At 52.8% G+C, this 22,298-nt stretch overlaps 1 protein-coding gene across 1 annotated transcript; it reads left to right on the top strand.

The window, feature by feature from the left end:
* The first annotated feature begins 255 nt into the window (after window positions 1-255).
* On the top strand, window positions 256-22,038 carry LOC144952947 (lysine-specific demethylase 2A-like). The gene is made up of 6 exons (XM_078883433.1): window positions 256-484; window positions 1,663-1,702; window positions 5,588-5,720; window positions 8,819-8,897; window positions 9,833-9,879; window positions 21,824-22,038. Exons 2-6 carry the CDS (start codon window positions 1,670-1,672, stop codon window positions 22,036-22,038), a joined length of 507 nt encoding a protein of 168 aa, XP_078739559.1. The 5' UTR covers window positions 256-484; window positions 1,663-1,669.
* The last annotated feature ends 260 nt before the right edge of the window (window positions 22,039-22,298 follow it).

Raw genomic sequence — 22,298 nt, 5'->3', positions numbered from 1 at the left:
TATTATTTCATTATTTCCATTCTACGTGATGATTTTACCGAAAGAACCAAGACGGGTGATTCCTTAAAGGGGGCGTGTCCTTAAAGGGGGCGTGTCCTTAAAGGGGGCGTGTCCTTAAAGGGGGCGTGTCCTTAAAAGGGCGTGTCCTCAAAGTGGGCGTGCCCTCAAAGCGGGCGTGGTCTTAGAGGCGCGGGAAGGGGCGTGGCCTTAGAGGCCCGGGAAGGGGGCGTGGCTAATAACGCCCCTCCCCCCCGCGGTGACGTCACCGCGGTGGGAGGAGCCCTCGGGGCTCCAAGATGGCGGCTGTTGTTGTGTTGGTGACGACGGCGATGGCGGCCGCCAATGCTGCTGCTGCCGTTGTTGTTGTTGTGGCCGCCGTTGTTGTTGCCTCTGTTGTTGTTGTGGCCGCCGCTGCTCCGATGGTGGTGGTTGTAGCCCCGAAGGCGACGCTCGAGTGATTATTCTCCTCAGCTTCGTGCTGCTGGTAGTTGGTGGTGGTGGTGGTGGTTTCGTTGTGACGAGAATTCGGCCCCTAACACATTTCTGTTACAACTCGTTACTGCTGCTACTATAGTGGTAGTTTATAGTAGTAGTTGTCTCTAATAGTGGTAGTCTATAATAGTAGTAGTCTATAATAGTATTGGTCTATAGTGCTAGGTCTATTAGCAGTAGTCTATAGCGGTGGTCTAGCAATAGTAGTAATCTCCGTAGTGGTATCAGTCTTTGTAGTGTTAGTATACATCTCTAATAGTGTTATTATTGATCTGTGTTGTAGTGTTATTAGTAATCTATGTAGTAGTAGTCTCTGTGCTAGTGTATCTCTCTGTGTGCTGCGATTATTTTTTTTTGGCGCGACTGGAAAAAAATCGCCTCAGAATCTCGCGGCGGCGTTCGATTGTCGTGAAGTCGTTCCTCAGTCGTTCTTCAGTCGTTCCTCAGTCGTGGTTCAGTCGTTGGCGGCAGCGGCGTTTGTAGATTCACCACCATCCCCCTCATCACCACCACCCTCTCATCACCACCACCCCCCTCACCACAACCACCCTCACCACCCCACCACAACCACCACCACCCTCCCCTCACCACCCCCCCCCCACAATCACCACCCCCCCCACAACCACCACCCCCCTCATCACCACAACCACCACTACCCTCACCACCACCCTCACCACCACCCCCCCACAACCATCACCACCACCCCCCCACAACCACCACCACCCCCCCCCCACAACCACCCTCACCACCCCCCACAACCACCACCCCCCTCACAACCACCCTCATCACCACCCTCACCACCCCCCACAACCACCACCCCCCTCATCACCACAACCACCACTACCCTCACCACCACCCTCACCACCACCCTCACCACCCCCCACAACCACCACCCCCCTCACAACCACCCTCATCACCACCCTCACCACCCCCCACAACCACCACCCCCCTCACAACCACCCTCATCACCACCCTCACCACCCCCCACAACCACCACCCCCCTCACAACCACCCTCATCACCACCCTCACCACCCCCCACAACCACCACCCCCCTCACAACCACCCTCATCACCACCCTCACCACCCCCCACAACCACCACCCCCCTCACAACCACCCTCATCACCACCCTCACCACCCCCCACAACCACCACCACCCCCCGCGGTGCAGGCCAAGCATGGAGCGAGGCACTGAGGCCAGGCGGACTCTGGTGAGTGGCATTGTGTGTGGCATTGTGTGTGTTACATTGTGTATGTGTGTTACATTGTGTGTGTGTGGTGTGTGTGTGGTGAGTTACATTGTGTGTGGTGAGTGTGGTGTGTGTGTGATGTGTGTGTGAGTTACACTGTGTGAGTTACACTGTGTGTGTGTGGTGAGTGGCATTGTGTGTGTGGTGTGTGTGTGGTGTGTGTTACACTGTGTGTGGTGAGTGTGGGGTGTGTGTGAGTTACACTGTGTGTGTGTGTGATGTGTGTGTGGTGAGTGGCATTGTGTGTGGGGTGTGTGTGATGAGTGTGGGGTGTGTGTGAGTTACACTGTGTGTGTGTGGTGTGTGTGTGTTACACTGTGTGTGGTGAGTGTGTGTGTTACACTGTGTGTGTGGTGAGTGGCATTGTGTGTGGTGAGTGTGGTGTGTGTGTGATGAGTGTGGGGTGTGTGTGAGTTACACTGTGTGTGTGGTGTGTGTGTGTGGTGAGTGGCATTGTGTGTGGTGTGTGTGTGGTGTGTTACACTGTGTGTGTGTTGAGTGACATTGTGTGGTGTGTGTGTGTGAGTTACACTGTGTGTGGTGTGTGTGGTGAGTGGCATTGTGTGGGGTGTGTGTGTGGTGAGTGTGGGGTGTGTGTGTGGTGAGTTACACTGTGTGTGGTGAGTGTGTGTGTGAGTTACACTGTGTGTGGTGAGTTACATTGTGTGTGGTAAGTGTGGGGTGTGTGTGGTGAGTGGCATTGTGTGTGGTGTGTGTGTGGTGAGTTACATTGTGTGTGGTGTGTGTGTGGTGAGTTACATTGTGTGTGGTGAGTGTGGGGTGTGTGTGGTGAGTGGCATTGTGTGTGGTGAGTGTGGGGTGTGTGTGGTGAGTGGCATTGTGTGTGGTGAGTTACATTGTGTGTGGTGAGTGTGGGGTGTGTGTGGTGAGTGGCATTGTGTGTGGTGTGTGTGTGGTGAGTTACATTGTGTGTGGTGAGTGTGGGGTGTGTGTGGTGAGTGGCATTGTATGTGGTGAGTGTGGGGTGTGTGTGGTGAGTGGCATTGTGTGTGGTGAGTTACATTGTGTGTGGTGAGTGTGGGGTGTGTGTGGTGAGTGGCATTGTGTGTGGTGAGTTACATTGTGTGTGGTGAGTGTGGGGTGTGTGTGGTGAGTGGCCTTGTGTGTGGTGTGTGTGTGGTGAGTTACATTGTGTGTGGTGAGTTACATTGTGTGTGGTGAGTGTGGGGTGTGTGTGGTGAGTGGCATTGTGTGTGGTGTGTGTGTGGTGAGTTACATTGTGTGTGGTGAGTGTGGGGTGTGTGTGGTGAGTGGCATTGTATGTGGTGAGTGTGGGGTGTGTGTGGTGAGTGGCATTGTGTGTGGTGAGTTACATTGTGTGTGGTGAGTGTGGGGTGTGTGTGGTGAGTGGCATTGTGTGTGGTGAGTTACATTGTGTGTGGTGAGTGTGGGGTGTGTGTGGTGAGTGGCCTTGTGTGTGGTGTGTGTGTGGTGAGTTACATTGTGTGTGGTGAGTTACATTGTGTGTGGTGAGTGTGGGGTGTGTGTGGTGAGTGGCATTGTGTGTGGTGAGTTACATTGTGTGTGGTGAGTGTGGGGTGTGTGTGGTGAGTGGCATTGTGTGTGGTGAGTTACATTGTGTGTGGTGAGTGTGGGGTGTGTGTGGTGAGTGGCATTGTGTGTGGTGAGTTACATTGTGTGTGGTGAGTGTGGGGTGTGTGTGGTGAGTGGCCTTGTGTGTGGTGTGTGTGTGGTGAGTTACATTGTGTGTGGTGAGTTACATTGTGTGTGGTGAGTGTGGGGTGTGTGTGGTGAGTGGCATTGTGTGTGGTGAGTTACATTGTGTGTGGTGAGTGTGGGGTGTGTGTGGTGAGTGGCATTGTGTGTGGTGAGTTACATTCTGTGTGGTGAGTGTGGGGTGTGTGTGGTGAGTGGCATTGTGTGTGGTGAGTTACATTGTGTGTGGTGAGTGTGGGGTGTGTGTGGTGAGTGGCATTGTGTGTGGTGTGTGTGTGGTGAGTTACATTGTGTGTGGTGTGTGTGTGGTGAGTTACATTGTGTGTGGTGAGTGTGGGGTGTGTGTGGTGAGTGGCATTGTGTGTGGTGTGTGTGTGGTGAGTTACATTGTGTGTGGTGTGTGTGTGGTGAGTGGCATTGTATGTGGTGAGTGTGGGGTGTGTGTGGTGAGTGGCATTGTGTGTGGTGTGTGTGTGGTGAGTTACATTGTGTGTGGTGTGTGTGTGGTGAGTTACATTGTGTGTGGTGAGTGTGGGGTGTGTGTGGTGAGTGGCATTGTGTGTGGTGTGTGTGTGGTGAGTTACATTGTGTGTGGTGTGTGTGTGGTGAGTTACATTGTGTGTGGTGAGTGTGGGGTGTGTGTGGTGAGTGGCATTGTGTGTGGTGAGTGTGGGGTGTGTGTGGTGAGTGGCATTGTGTGTGGTGTGTGTGTGTGTGAGTTACACTGTGTGTGGGGAGTGTGGTGTGTGTTACACTGTGTGTGTGTTACATTGTGTGTGTGTGTGTGTTACATTGTGTGTGTGTGTGGTGAGTGACACTGTGTGTGTGTGTTACACTGTGTGTGTGTTGAGTTCACTGTGTGTGGTGTGTGTGTGGTGTGTTACACTGTGTGTGTTACATTGTGTGTGCGTTGAGTTACACTGTGTGGTGAGTGTGTGTGTGGTGTGTTACACTGTGTGTGTGTTACATTGTGTGTGTGTGGTGTGTTACACTGTGTGTGTGTTACATTGTGTGTGTGGGGAGTCACACTGTGTGTGTGTGGTGAGTGAGGGTGGTGAGTGTGTGTGGGGAGTGTGTTGTGTGAGTGCGTGGTCAGTGATATTGTGTGTGGTGAGTGATATTCTGTGTGGTGAGTGAGGGTGGTGAGTGTGTGGTGAGTTCTATTGTGGGTGGTTAGTGTGGTGAGTGTGAGAGTGGTGAGTGCGTGGTCAGTTTGTGGTGTGCGTGTCTGGTCTCTGTGTGGTGGTGAGTCTATGGGTCTCTGTGTGGTGGTGAGTCTATGGGTCTCTGTGTGATGAGTCTATGGGTCTCCGTGTGATGAGTCTATGGGTCTCTGTGTGGTGAGTCTATGGGTCTTTGTGTGATAGGTGTATCGGTCTGTGTGATGAGTCTATGGGTCTCTGTGTGATGAGTCTATGGCTCTGTGTGTGGTTAGTTTATGGGTCTGTGTGTGGTGAGTCTATGGCTATCTGTATGAAGAGTCTATGGGTATCTGTGTGGTCTGTGGGTCTCTGTGTGATGCGTCTATGGGTCTCTGTGTGATGAGTCTATGGGTCTCTGTGTGAGTCTATGGGTCTCTGTGTGATGAGTCTATGGGTCTCTGTGATGAGTCTGTGGGTCTGTGTGTGATGAGTCTATGGGTCTCTTTGTGGTGAGTCTGTGGGTCTCTGTGTGGTGAGTGTGAGGGTGGCGAGTGTGTGTTGTGAGTCTGTGGGTCTCTGTGTGGTGAGTCTATGAGTCTCTTTTGATGATTCTATGGGTCTGTGTTATGAGTCTATGGGTCTCTGTGTGGTGAGTATGGGTCTCTGTGTGAGTCTGTGGGTCTGTGTGTGATGAGTCTATGGGTCTCTGTGTGGTGAGTCTATTGGTCTGTGTGTGGTGAGTCTATGGGTCTGTGTGTGAGTCTGTGGGTCTCTGTGTGGTGAGTCTATGGGTCTGTGTGATGAGTCTATGGGTCTGTGTGGTGAGTCTATGGGTCACTATGCCAGTCTATGGATCACTGTGGTGTCTGTGGGTCTGATGATGATGTTTGCAATAATGGTGACTTTGGTGATGGCGATGATGACGATGTTGATAACGATGGTGATGGTAACGATGTTAATGACGGCGATGGTAATGATGGTAACGATGGTAACCTCGTGTGTGTAGCGAGCGGGTCTCCGCCGTCGCTACGTGGACGTGACGGACGAGGACATTGAGGGACGACGAGCGTTCGACATCGACGAGAAGTTACGGAGCGACGCCTACAGCGTACCTCACACTCACCGCCTCCACGGCTCTGGTGAGTCGCTCACCACTCGCTCACCACTCGCTCACTCACTCGCTCACTCACTCACTCACTCATCACTCACTCACACACTCGCTCACCACTCGCTCATCACTCGCTCACCACTCACACCTACAGCGTGCCTCACACTCACCGCCTCCACGGCTCTGGTGAGTCGCTCACCACTCGCTCACCACTCGCTCACTCACTCGCTCACTCACTCACTCACTCATCACTCACTCACACACTCGCTCACCACTCGCTCATCACTCGCTCACCACTCACACCTACAGCGTGCCTCACACTCACCGCCTCCACGGCTCTGGTGAGTCGCTCACCACTCGCTCACCACTCGCTCACTCACTCACTCGCTCACCACTCGCTCACTCACTCGCTCACCACTCACTCACCACTCACTCGCCACTCGCTCACTCACTCGCTCACTCGCTCGCTCGATTGCTCACTCACTCGCTCGCTCACTCGCTCACTCACTCACTCACTCGCTCACCACTCACTCACCACTCACTCGCCACTCGCTCACTCGCTCACTCGCTCGCTCGATCGCTCACTCGCTCACCACTCGCTCGCTCACTCGCTCACTCACTCGCTCACCACTCGCTCACTCACTCACTCGCTCACCACTCACTCACCACTCACTCGCCACTCGCTCACTCGCTCGCTCGATCGCTCACTCACTCGCTCACCACTCGCTCGCTCACTCGCTCATCGCTCACTCACACACTCACTCACTCGCTTGATCGCTCACCACTCACTCACTCATCACTCACTCACCACTCGCTCACCACTCGCTCACCACTCACACCTACAGCGTGCCTCACACTCACCGCCTCCACGGCTCTGGTGAGTCGCTCACCACTCGCTCACCACTCGCTCACCACTCACTCGCTCACCACTCGCTCACTCACTCGCTCACTCGCTCACTCACTCGCTCAACACTCACTCGCTCACCACTCACTCACTCGCTCATTCACTCGCTCGCTCGCCACTCGCTCGCCACTCGCTCACTCACTCGATCGCTTGCTCACTCACACACTCGCTCACCACTCGCTCACCACTCACACCTACAGCGTGCCTCACACTCACCGCCTCCACGGCTCTGGTGAGTCGCTCACCACTCGCTCACCACTCACTCACTCGCTCGCTCACCACTCGCTCGCTCGCCACTCGCTCACTCGATCGCTCACTCACTCGCTCACCACTCGCTCACTCGCTCATCGCTCACTCACACACTCACTCGCTTGATCGCTCACCACTCACTCACCACTCGCTCACCACTCACACCTACATCGTGCCTCACACTCACCGCCTCCACAGCTCTGGTGAGTCGCTTACCACTCGCTCGCTCGCCACTCGCTCACTCACTCGCTGACTCGCTCACCGCTCGATCGCTCACTCACTCGCTCACCACTCGCTCACTCACTCGCTCACTCGCTCACTCACTCGCTCATCGCTCACTCACACACTCACTCGCTTGATCGCTCACCACTCACACCTACATCGTGCCTCACACTCACCGCCTCCACAGCTCTGGTGAGTCGCTTACCACTCGCTCGCTCGCCACTCGCTCACTCACTCACCACTCGCTCACCACTCACTCGCTCGATCGCTCACTTGCTCACCACTCGCTCACTCGCTCATCGCTCACTCACACACTCACTCACCACTCACACCTACAACGTGCCTCACACTCACCGCCTCCACGGCTCTGGTGAGTCGCTCACCACTCGCTCGCTCGCCACTCGCTCACTCACTCGCTGACTCGCTCACCGCTCATTCGCTCGATCGCTCACTCACTCGCTCACCACTCGCTCACTCACTCGCTCACTCGCTCACTCACTCGCTCATCGCTCACTCACACACTCACTCGCTTGATCGCTCACCACTCACTCACTCATCACTCACCACTCGCTCACCACTCACTCGCTCGATCGCTCACTTGCTCACCACTCGCTCACTCGCTCATCGCTCACTCACACTCACTCACTCACTCACCACTCACCACTCACGCCTACAACGTGCCTCACACTCACCGCCTCCACGGCTCTGGTGAGTCGCTCACCACTCGCTCACCACTCGCTCACCACTCGCTCACTCACTCACTCACACACTCGCTCACCACTCACTCGCCACTCACTCGCTCACCACTCACTCACTCATCACTCACTCACACACTCGCTCACCACTCACCACTCGCTCACCACTCACCACTCGCTCACCACTCACCACTCGCTCACCACTCACGGCTACAGCGTGCCTCACACTCACCGCCTCCACGGCTCTGGTGAGTCGCTCACCACTCGCTCACTCACTCACTCACCACTCACACACTCACTCACCACTCGCTCACCACTCACACCTACAACGTGCCTCACACTCACCGCCTCCACAGCTCTGGTGAGTCGCTCACCACTCGCTCACCACTCACTCGATCGCTCACCACTCGCTCACTCGCTCGATCGCTCACTTGCTCACTCGTTGTTGTGAGCGTCGCTCCTCCGCCCTCCGTTGTTGCTGGAGGGCGACTGCCTCCAACTGCCCAGTAGCGTCCTTCACGAGCCTCCTCCACTGAGGCCGATCTTGACACCGCTGGTACCAGTCATCGGCAAGTCCACTCAGCTCCACGTCCTCCTGTACCACATCACTCCATCTCTTCTCTAGCCCGTGCCGTGCCCGTTTAGCCCCCTCGATCCACACACACACGCACATACATTCGCTGCTGCGGTTTATGATGCTGATGATGATGCTACTGATGATGCTGCTGCTACTGCCGATGATGATGCTACTACTGATGATGCTGCTGCTGCTACTGATGATGCTACTACTACTACTGATGATGATACTACTTCCGATGATGATACTACTTCCGATGATGATGCTGCTACTACTGATGATGATGCTACTACTGATGATGATGCTACTACTACTGATGATGATGCTACTACTGATGATGATGCTACTACTACTACCGATGATGATGCTACTACTACTGATGATGATGCTGCTACTACTGATGATGCTACTACTACTGATGATGATGCTACTACTACTGATGATGCTACTACTACTGCTGATGCTGCTGCTGTTACCCACAGAGTTGACGTTTGCGTACGTGCAGAGGAATGGACTCAAGACGCCACTGATTTTCTTGGAGACAGAGGGACTCAGACTCATGTGACTACTCACCACCCACTCGCTCACCCACTCACGCGCCCACCCACTCGCCCACCCACTCACTCATTCACTCACCCACCCACTCATTAACCCACTCATTCACCCACTCACGCACGCACTCGCCCACCCACTCACTCATTCACCCACCCACTAATTAAGCCACTCACGCGCCCACCCACTCACTCACCCAATCACCCACCCATGCACTCACTCACTCACTCTCCCACTCGCCCACCCACGCACTCACACACTCACTCACTCGTGCACTAACTTACCCACCCACTCATCCACTCACTCACCCATGCACTCACCCACCCACTCATCCACTCACTCACTCACCCATGTACTCACCCACCCACTCACCCACCCATGCACTCACTCAATCACCCACTCATTCACCTACCCACCCACCCTCTCAACCACCCACCCTTTTAACCACCCACCCTCTCAACCACCCACCCACTCGCCCATCCACTCACCCACCCACTAATTAACCGACCCACTGACCCACCCGCTCACCCAATCGCTCACCACCCGCTCACCCACCCACTCACCCAATCGCTCACCACCCGCTCACCCACCCACTCACCCACCCGCTCACCCACCCGCTCACCCACCCGCTCACCCACCCGCTCACCCACCCGCTCACCCACCCGCTCACCCACCCGCTCACCCACCCGCTCACCCACCCGCTCACCCACCCTCTCACCCACCCGCTCACCCACCCGCTCACCCACCCGCTCACCCGCCCACCCACTCGCCCATCCACTCACCCATCCACTCATCCACCCACTAATTAACCGACCCACTCACACACCCACTCACCCACCCGCTCACCCACCCGCTCACCCACCCGCTCACCCACCCGCTCACCCACCCGCTCACCCACCCGCTCACCCACCCGCTCACCGTGTGCTGTCGCCGCTGTGTTGCAGGATGCCCCCCCAGACGTTCACCGTCAATGACGTCAAGGCCTACGTCGGTGAGGCTCTCGCACCAACAAACACAAAACACCAGGTCACCATATACCCAGCACTGTCACCATAGACTCAACACTGTCACCATAGACCCAGCACTGTCACCATAGACTCAACACTGTCACCATATACCCAGCACTGTCACCATAGACTCAGCACTGTCACCCATAGACTCAGCACTGTCACCATAGACTCAGCACTGTCACCATAGACCCAGCACTGTCACCATAGACTCAGCACTGTCACCATAGACTCAGCACTGTCACCATAGACTCAACACTGCCATAGACTCAACACTGTCACCATAGACTCAGCACTGTCACCATAGACTCAGCACTGTCACCCATAGACTCAGCACTGTCACCATAGACTCAGCACTGTCACCATATACCCAGCACTGTCACCATAGACTCAGCACTGTCACCATAGACTCAGCACTGTCACCATAGACTCAACACTGCCATAGACTCAACACTGTCACCATAGACTCAACACTGTCACCATAGACTCAGCACTGACACCCATAGACTCAGCACTGTCACCATAGACTCAGCACTGTCACCATAGACCCAGCACTGTCACCCATAGACTCAACACTGTCACCATAGACCCAGCACTGTCACCCATAGACTCAGCACTGACACCCATAGACTCAGCACTGTCACCATAGACCCAGCACTGTCACCATAGACTCAACACTGTCACCATAGACCCAACACTGTCACCCATAGACTCAGCACTGTCACCCATAGACTCAACACTGTCACCATAGACTCAGCACTGTCACCATAGACCCAGCACTGTCACCCATAGACTCAGCACTGACACCCATAGACTCAACACTGTCACCATAGACTCAACACTGTCACCATAGACTCAGCACTGTCACCATAGACTCAGCACTGTCACCATAGACTCAGCACTGTCACCCATAGACTCAACACTGTCACCATAGACTCAGCACTGTCACCCATAGACTCAGCACTGACACCCATAGACTCAACACTGTCACCATAGACTCAACACTGTCACCATAGACCCAGCACTGTCACCCATAGACTCAGCACTGACACCCATAGACTCAGCACTGTCACCATAGACTCAGCACTGTCACCATAGACCCAGCACTGTCACCCATAGACTCAACACTGTCACCATAGACCCAGCACTGTCACCCATAGACTCAGCACTGACACCCATAGACTCAGCACTGTCACCATAGACTCAGCACTGTCACCATAGACCCAGCACTGTCACCATAGACTCAACACTGTCACCATAGACCCAACACTGTCACCCATAGACTCAGCACTGTCACCCATAGACTCAACACTGTCACCATAGACTCAGCACTGTCACCATAGACCCAGCACTGTCACCCATAGACTCAGCACTGACACCCATAGACTCAACACTGTCACCATAGACTCAACACTGTCACCATAGACTCAGCACTGTCACCATAGACTCAGCACTGTCACCATAGACTCAGCACTGTCACCCATAGACTCAACACTGTCACCATAGACTCAGCACTGTCACCCATAGACTCAGCACTGACACCCATAGACTCAACACTGTCACCATAGACTCAACACTGTCACCATAGACTCAGCACTGTCACCCATAGACTCAACACTGTCACCATAGACTCAACACTGTCACCATAGACCCAGCACTGTCACCCATAGACTCAGCACTGACACCCATAGACTCAGCACTGTCACCATAGACTCAACACTGTCACCATAGACCCAGCACTGTCACCCATAGACTCAGCACTGACACCCATAGACTCAACACTGTCACCATAGACTCAACACTGTCACCATAGACCCAGCACTGTCACCCATAGACTCAGCACTGACACCCATAGACCCAACACTGTCACCCATAGCCTCAGCACTGACACCCATAGACCCAACACTGTCACCATAGACTCAACACTGACACCCATAGACTCAACACTGTCACCATAGACTCAACACTGTCACCCATAGACCCAACACTGTCACCCATAGACTCAACACTGTCACCATAGACTCAACACTGTCACCCATAGACTCAACACTGTCACCATAGACTCAACACTGACACCCATAGACTCAACACTGTCACCATAGACTCAACACTGTCACCCATAGACTCAACACTGTCACCATAGACCCAGCACTGTCACCCATAGACTCAGCACTGACACCCATAGACTCAGCACTGTCACCATAGACTCAGCACTGTCACCATAGACCCAGCACTGTCACCATAGACTCAACACTGTCACCATAGACCCAGCACTGTCACCCATAGACTCAGCACTGACACCCATAGACTCAACACTGTCACCATAGACTCAACACTGTCACCATAGACCCAGCACTGTCACCCATAGACTCAGCACTGACACCCATAGACTCAGCACTGTCACCATAGACTCAGCACTGTCACCATAGACCCAGCACTGTCACCCATAGACTCAACACTGTCACCATAGACCCAGCACTGTCACCCATAGACTCAGCACTGACACCCATAGACTCAGCACTGTCACCATAGACTCAGCACTGTCACCATAGACCCAGCACTGTCACCATAGACTCAACACTGTCACCATAGACCCAACACTGTCACCCATAGACTCAGCACTGTCACCCATAGACTCAACACTGTCACCATAGACTCAGCACTGTCACCATAGACCCAGCACTGTCACCCATAGACTCAGCACTGACACCCATAGACTCAACACTGTCACCATAGACTCAACACTGTCACCATAGACTCAGCACTGTCACCATAGACTCAGCACTGTCACCCATAGACTCAACACTGTCACCATAGACTCAGCACTGTCACCCATAGACTCAGCACTGACACCCATAGACTCAACACTGTCACCATAGACTCAACACTGTCACCATAGACTCAGCACTGTCACCCATAGACTCAACACTGTCACCATAGACTCAACACTGTCACCATAGACCCAGCACTGTCACCCATAGACTCAGCACTGACACCCATAGACTCAGCACTGTCACCATAGACTCAACACTGTCACCATAGACCCAGCACTGTCACCCATAGACTCAGCACTGACACCCATAGACTCAACACTGTCACCATAGACTCAACACTGTCACCATAGACCCAGCACTGTCACCCATAGACTCAGCACTGTCACCATAGACTCAGCACTGTCACCATATACCCAGCACTGTCACCATAGACTCAGCACTGTCACCATAGACTCAGCACTGTCACCATAGACTCAACACTGCCATAGACTCAACACTGTCACCATAGACTCAACACTGTCACCATAGACTCAGCACTGACACCCATAGACTCAGCACTGTCACCATAGACTCAGCACTGTCACCATAGACCCAGCACTGTCACCCATAGACTCAACACTGTCACCATAGACCCAGCACTGTCACCCATAGACTCAGCACTGACACCCATAGACTCAGCACTGTCACCATAGACCCAGCACTGTCACCATAGACTCAACACTGTCACCATAGACCCAACACTGTCACCCATAGACTCAGCACTGTCACCCATAGACTCAACACTGTCACCATAGACTCAGCACTGTCACCATAGACCCAGCACTGTCACCCATAGACTCAGCACTGACACCCATAGACTCAACACTGTCACCATAGACTCAACACTGTCACCATAGACTCAGCACTGTCACCATAGACTCAGCACTGTCACCATAGACTCAGCACTGTCACCCATAGACTCAACACTGTCACCATAGACTCAGCACTGTCACCCATAGACTCAGCACTGACACCCATAGACTCAACACTGTCACCATAGACTCAACACTGTCACCATAGACCCAGCACTGTCACCCATAGACTCAGCACTGACACCCATAGACTCAGCACTGTCACCATAGACTCAGCACTGTCACCATAGACCCAGCACTGTCACCCATAGACTCAACACTGTCACCATAGACCCAGCACTGTCACCCATAGACTCAGCACTGACACCCATAGACTCAGCACTGTCACCATAGACTCAGCACTGTCACCATAGACCCAGCACTGTCACCATAGACTCAACACTGTCACCATAGACCCAACACTGTCACCCATAGACTCAGCACTGTCACCCATAGACTCAACACTGTCACCATAGACTCAGCACTGTCACCATAGACCCAGCACTGTCACCCATAGACTCAGCACTGACACCCATAGACTCAACACTGTCACCATAGACACAACACTGTCACCATAGACTCAGCACTGTCACCATAGACTCAGCACTGTCACCATAGACTCAGCACTGTCACCCATAGACTCAACACTGTCACCATAGACTCAGCACTGTCACCCATAGACTCAGCACTGACACCCATAGACTCAACACTGTCACCATAGACTCAACACTGTCACCATAGACTCAGCACTGTCACCCATAGACTCAACACTGTCACCATAGACTCAACACTGTCACCATAGACCCAGCACTGTCACCCATAGACTCAGCACTGACACCCATAGACTCAGCACTGTCACCATAGACTCAACACTGTCACCATAGACCCAGCACTGTCACCCATAGACTCAGCACTGACACCCATAGACTCAACACTGTCACCATAGACTCAACACTGTCACCATAGACCCAGCACTGTCACCCATAGACTCAGCACTGACACCCATAGACCCAACACTGTCACCCATAGACTCAGCACTGACACCCATAGACCCAACACTGTCACCATAGACTCAACACTGACACCCATAGACTCAACACTGTCACCATAGACTCAACACTGTCACCCATAGACCCAACACTGTCACCCATAGACTCAACACTGTCACCATAGACTCAACACTGTCACCCATAGACTCAACACTGTCACCATAGACTCAACACTGACACCCATAGACTCAACACTGTCACCATAGACTCAACACTGTCACCCATAGACTCAACACTGTCACCATAGACCCAGCACTGTCACCCATAGACTCAGCACTGACACCCATAGACTCAGCACTGTCACCATAGACTCAGCACTGTCACCATAGACCCAGCACTGTCACCATAGACTCAACACTGTCACCATAGACCCAGCACTGTCACCCATAGACTCAGCACTGACACCCATAGACTCAACACTGTCACCATAGACTCAACACTGTCACCATAGACCCAGCACTGTCACCCATAGACTCAGCACTGACACCCATAGACTCAGCACTGTCACCATAGACTCAGCACTGTCACCATAGACCCAGCACTGTCACCCATAGACTCAACACTGTCACCATAGACCCAGCACTGTCACCCATAGACTCAGCACTGACACCCATAGACTCAGCACTGTCACCATAGACTCAGCACTGTCACCATAGACCCAGCACTGTCACCATAGACTCAACACTGTCACCATAGACCCAACACTGTCACCCATAGACTCAGCACTGTCACCCATAGACTCAACACTGTCACCATAGACTCAGCACTGTCACCATAGACCCAGCACTGTCACCCATAGACTCAGCACTGACACCCATAGACTCAACACTGTCACCATAGACTCAACACTGTCACCATAGACTCAGCACTGTCACCATAGACTCAGCACTGTCACCCATAGACTCAACACTGTCACCATAGACTCAGCACTGTCACCCATAGACTCAGCACTGACACCCATAGACTCAACACTGTCACCATAGACTCAACACTGTCACCATAGACTCAGCACTGTCACCCATAGACTCAACACTGTCACCATAGACTCAACACTGTCACCATAGACCCAGCACTGTCACCCATAGACTCAGCACTGACACCCATAGACTCAGCACTGTCACCATAGACTCAACACTGTCACCATAGACCCAGCACTGTCACCCATAGACTCAGCACTGACACCCATAGACTCAACACTGTCACCATAGACTCAACACTGTCACCATAGACCCAGCACTGTCACCCATAGACTCAGCACTGACACCCATAGACCCAACACTGTCACCCATAGACTCAGCACTGACACCCATAGACCCAACACTGTCACCATAGACTCAACACTGACACCCATAGACTCAACACTGTCACCATAGACTCAACACTGTCACCCATAGACCCAACACTGTCACCCATAGACTCAACACTGTCACCATAGACTCAACACTGTCACCCATAGACTCAACACTGTCACCATAGACTCAACACTGACACCCATAGACTCAACACTGTCACCATAGACTCAACACTGTCACCCATAGACTCAACACTGTCACCATAGACCCAGCACTGTCACCCATAGACTCAGCACTGACACCCATAGACTCAGCACTGTCACCATAGACTCAGCACTGTCACCATAGACCCAGCACTGTCACCATAGACTCAACACTGTCACCATAGACCCAGCACTGTCACCCATAGACTCAGCACTGTCACCCATACACTCAACACTGTCACCATAGACTCAGCACTGTCACCATAGACCCAGCACTGTCACCCATAGACTCAGCACTGACACCCATAGACTCAACACTGTCACCATAGACTCAACACTGTCACCATAGACTCAGCACTGTCACCATAGACTCAGCACTGTCACCATAGACTCAGCACTGTCACCCATAGACTCAACACTGTCACCATAGACTCAGCACTGTCACCATAGACCCAGCACTGTCACCCATAGACTCAGCACTGACACCCATAGACTCAACACTGTCACCATAGACTCAACACTGTCACCATAGACTCAGCACTGTCACCCATAGACTCAACACTGTCACCATAGACTCAACACTGTCACCATAGACCCAGCACTGTCACCCATAGACTCAACACTGTCACCATAGACTCAACACTGTCACCATAGACCCAGCACTGTCACCCATAGACTCAGCACTGACACCCATAGACTCAACACTGTCACCATAGACTCAACACTGTCACCATAGACCCAGCACTGTCACCCATAGACTCAGCACTGACACCCATAGACCCAACACTGTCACCCATAGACTCAGCACTGACACCCATAGACCCAACACTGTCACCATAGACTCAACACTGACACCCATAGACTCAACACTGTCACCATAGACTCAACACTGTCACCCATAGACCCAACACTGTCACCCATAGACTCAACACTGTCACCATAGACTCAACACTGTCACCCATAGACTCAACACTGTCACCATAGACTCAACACTGACACCCATAGACTCAACACTGTCACCATAGACTCAACACTGTCACCCATAGACTCAACACTGTCACCATAGACTCAGCACTGACACCCATAGACTCAACACTGTCACCATAGACTCAACACTGTCACCATAGACTCAGCACTATCACCCATAGACTCAGCACTGTCACCCATAGACCCAACACTGTCACCCATAGACTCAGCACTGACACCCATAGACCCAACACTGTCACCATAGACCCAGCACTGTCACCATAGACCCAACACTGTCACCCATAGACTCAGCACTGTCACCCATAGACTCAACACTGTCACCATAGACCCAGCACTGTCACCATAGACTCAACACTGTCACCCATAGACTCAGCACTGTCACCATAGACTCAGCACTGTCACCCATAGACTCAACACTGTCACCATAGACCCAGCACTGTCACCATAGACTCAGCACTGTCACCATAGACTCAGCACTGTCACCATAGACTCAACACTGTCACCATAGACTCAACACTGTCACCATAGACTCAACACTGTCACCCATAGACTCAGCACTGTCACCATAGAATCAGCACTGTCACCCATAGACTCAACACTGTCACCATAGACTCAACACTGTCACCCATAGACTCAGCACTGTCACCATAGACTCAGCACTGACACCCATAGACTCAACACTGTCACCATAGACCCACCACTGTCACCCATAGACTCAGCACTGACATCCATAGACTCAGCACTGACACCCATAGACTCAGCACTGACATCCATAGACTCAACACTGTCACCATAGACTCAACACTGCCACCCATAGACTCAACACTGTCACCATAGACTCAACACTGTCACCCATAGACTCAACACTGTCACCCATAGACTCAGCACTGTCACCCATAGACTCAACACTGACACCCATAGACTCAACACTGTCACCATAGACTCAACACTGTCACCCATAGACTCAACACTGTCACCATAGACTCAACACTGTCACCCATAGACTCAACACTGTCACCATAGACTCAACACTGTCACCCATAGACTCAGCACTGTCACCCATAGACTCAGCACTGACACCCATAGACTCAACACTGACACCCATAGACTCAACACTGTCACCATAGACTCAACACTGTCACCATAGACTCAGCACTGTCACCATAGACTCAGCACTGACATCCATAGACTCAACACTGTCACCCATAGACTCAGCACTGACATCCATAGACTCAACACTGTCACCATAGACTCAGCACTGTCACCATAGACCCAGCACTGTCACCCATAGACTCAGCACTGTCACCATAGACTCAGCACTGTCACCATAGACCCAGCACTGTCACCCATAGACTCATAGGCTCACCACTGACACCCATAGACTCAGCACTGCCATAGACTCAACACTGTCACCCATAGACTCAGCACTGCCATAGACTCAACACTGCCATAGACCCAGCACTGTCACCCATAGACTCATAGGCTCACCACTGACACCCATAGACTCAGCACTGCCATAGACTCAACACTGTCACCCATAGACTCAGCACTGCCATAGACTCAACACTGCCATAGACCCAGCACTGTCACCCATAGACTCATAGACTCACCACTGACACCCATAGACTCAGCACTGCCATAGACTCAACACTGTCACCCATAGACTCAGCACTGCCATAGACTCAACACTGCCATAGACCCAGCACTGTCACCCATAGACTCAGCACTGCCATAGATTCAGCACTGCTACCCATAGACTCATAGACTCACCACTGCTACCCATAGACTCAACACTGACATAGACTCAGCACTGCCATAGACTCAACACTGTCAACCATAGACTCAGCACTGCTACCCATAGACTCAACACTGACATAGACTCAGCACTGCCATAGACTCAGCACCGCTACCCATAGACTCACCACTGACACCCATAGACTCAACACTGCCATAGACTCAGCACTGTCACCCATAGACTCAGCACTGTCACCCATAGACTCAGCACTGTCACCCATAGACTCAGCACTGTCACCCATAGACTCAACACTGTCACCCATAGACTCAGCACTGTCACCCATAGACTCAACACTGTCACCCATAGACTCAGCACTGTCACCCATAGACTCATAGACTCAGCACTGCTACCCATAGACTCAGCACTGTCACCCATAGACTCATAGACTCAGCACTACTACCCATAGACTCAGCACTGCCACCCATAGACTCATAGACTCAGCACTGTCACCCATAGACTCATAGACTCAGCACTACTACCCATAGACTCAGTACTGACACCCATAGACTCATAGACCCAGCACTGTCACCCATAGACTCATAGACTCAGCACTACTACCCATAGACTCAGCACTGCCACCCATAGACTCAGCACTGCCATAGACTCAGCTCTGCCATAGACTCAGCACTGACACCCATAGACTCAACACTGTCATAGACTCAGCACTCCCATAGACTCAGCACTGCCATAGACTCAACACTGCTACCCATAGACTCAACACTGCCATAGACTCAGCACTGCCATAGACTCAACACTGCTACCCATAGACTCAACTCTGCCATAGACTCAGCACTGCCATAGACTCAGCACTGCCACCCATAGACTCAGCACTGTCACCCATAGACCCAGCACTACCATAGACTCAGCACTGCCATAGACTCAGCACTGCTACCCATAGACTCAGCACTGCCACCCATAGACTCAGCACTGTCACCCATAGACCCAGCACTGCTACCCATAGACTCAGCACTGTCACCCATAGACTCAGCACTGTCATAGACTCAGCACTGTCACCCATAGACTCAACACTGCCATAGACTCAGCACTGCCACCCATAGACTCAACACTGACACCCATAGACTCAACACTGCTACCCATAGGCTCAGCACTGCCATAGACTCATCACTGTCACCCATAGACTCAACACTGCCACCCATACACTCAGCACTGCTATCCATAGACTCAAGACACCCATAGACTCAGCACGGTCACCCATAGACTCAACACTGTCACCCATAGACTCAGCACTGACACCCATAGACTCATAGACTCACCACTGACACCCATATACTCAACACTGTTACCCATAGACTCAGCACTGCCACCCATAGACTCATAGACTCACCACTGACACCCATAGACTCAACACTGCCATAGACTCAGCACTGCCATAGACTCAGCACTGCTACCCATAGACTCAGCACTGCTACCCATAGACTCAACACTGCTACCCATAGACTCAACACTGCTACCCATAGACTCAGCACTGCTACCCATAGACTCAGCACTGCTACCCATAGACTCAACACTGCTACCCATAGACTCAGCACTGTCACCCATAGACTCAGCACTGCTACCCATAGACTCAGCACTGCTACCCATAGACTCAACACTGCTACCCATAGACTCAACACTGCCATAGACTCAGCACTGCCATAGACTCAGCACTGTCACCCATAGACTCAGCACTGCCATAGACTCAGCACTGCCACCCATAGACTCAGCACTGCCATAGACTCAGCACTGTCACCCATAGACTCAGCACTGCCACCCATAGACTCAGCACTGCCACCCATAGACTCAGCACTGCCATAGACTCAACACTGTCATAGACTCAACACTGCCACCCATAGACTCAACACTGTCATAGACTCAGCACTGCCATAGACTCAACACTGCCACCCATAGGCTCAACACTGCTACCCATAGGCTCAGCACTGCCATAGACTCAACACTGCCACCCATAGACTCAACACTGTCATAGACTCAGCACTGCCATAGACTCAACACTGACACCCATAGACTCAACACTGCCACCCATAGACTCAGCACTGCTACCCATAGACTCAAGACACCCATAGACTCAACACTGCTACCCATAGACTCATCACTGTCACCCATAGACTCAACACTGCCACCCATAGACTCAGCACTGCTACCCATAGACTCAAGACACCCATAGACTCAGCACGGTCACCCATAGACTCAACACTGTCACCCATAGACTCAGCACTGACACCCATAGACTCATAGACTCACCACTGACACCCATAGACTCAACACTGCTACCCATAGACTCAGCACTGCCACCCATAGACTCATAGACTCACCACTGACACCCATAGACTCAGCACTGCCATAGACTCAGCACTGCCATAGACTCAGCACTGCTACCCATAGACTCAGCACTGCTACCCATAGACTCAACACTGCTACCCATAGACTCAGCACTGCCATAGACTCAACACTGCCATAGACTCAGCACTGCCATAGACTCAACACTGCCATAGACTCAGCACTGCCATAGACAACACTGCTACCCATAGACTCAACACTGCTACCCATCGACTCAACACTGCCATAGACTCAACACTGCTACCCATAGACTCAACACTGCTACCCATCGACTCAACACTGCCATAGACTCAACACTGCTACCCATCGACTCAACACTGCTACCCATCGACTCAACACTGCCACCCATAGACTCAACACTGCCATCGACTCAACACTGCTACCCATCGACTCAACACTGCTACCCATCGACTCAACACTGCCATCGACTCAACACTGCTACCCATCGACTCAACACTGCTACCCATCGACTCAACACTGCCACCCATAGACTCAGCACTGCTACAGACTCCCACAGACTCACCGATTGTATGCCCCCCATCCCCCCCTCCCCCCTCCCCCACCCCGCGTGTGTGGGTTGCAGGCAGTCGTCGTGTGGTGGACGTGATGGACGTGTCAACGCAGCGCGGCGTGGAGATGACCATGAGCCAGTGGGCACGCTACTACGACTCACCGGCCGACCAGCGAGACAAGCTGTACAACGTGATCTCCCTGGAGTTCAGCCACACACGGCTGGAGGGCCTGGTTCAACGCCCTGCTGTGGTGAGTGGGTGGGTGGGTGGGTGGGTCGGTGAGTGAGTGGGTGGGTGAGTGGGTGAGTGAGTGGGTGAGTGAGTGAGTGGGTGGGTGGGTGGGTGAGTGGGTGAGTGGGTGGGTTAGTGAGTGAGTGACTGAGTGAGTGGGTGAGTGGGTGGGTAGTGAGTGGGTGGGTGGGTGAGTGAGCCAGTGGGTGAGTGAAGGGGTGAGTGAGCGAGTGAGTGAGTGGGTGGGTGAGTGAGTGAGTGAGAGAGTGATTCGGTGGGTGGGTGAGTGAGTGAGTGGTGAGTGGGAGAGTGGGT

Source organism: Lampetra fluviatilis, chromosome 71 (genome assembly GCF_964198595.1).
Source record: "Lampetra fluviatilis chromosome 71, kcLamFluv1.1, whole genome shotgun sequence".
Lineage (NCBI taxonomy): Eukaryota > Metazoa > Chordata > Hyperoartia > Petromyzontiformes > Petromyzontidae > Lampetra > Lampetra fluviatilis.
This window is presented reverse-complemented; position numbering and strand designations above follow the sequence as displayed.

Bases quoted from the DNA above. Each gene is read 5' to 3' on its own strand.
- LOC144952947 (XM_078883433.1), top strand. From the start codon at position 1,670: ATGGAGCGAGGCACTGAGGCCAGGCGGACTCTG. The intron at 1,703-5,587 runs GTGAGTGGCATT...TCGTGTGTGTAG, and splicing joins CTGAGGCCAGGCGGACTCTG to CGAGCGGGTCTCCGCCGTCG. The intron at 9,880-21,823 runs GTGAGGCTCTCG...TGTGGGTTGCAG, and splicing joins TGACGTCAAGGCCTACGTCG to GCAGTCGTCGTGTGGTGGAC.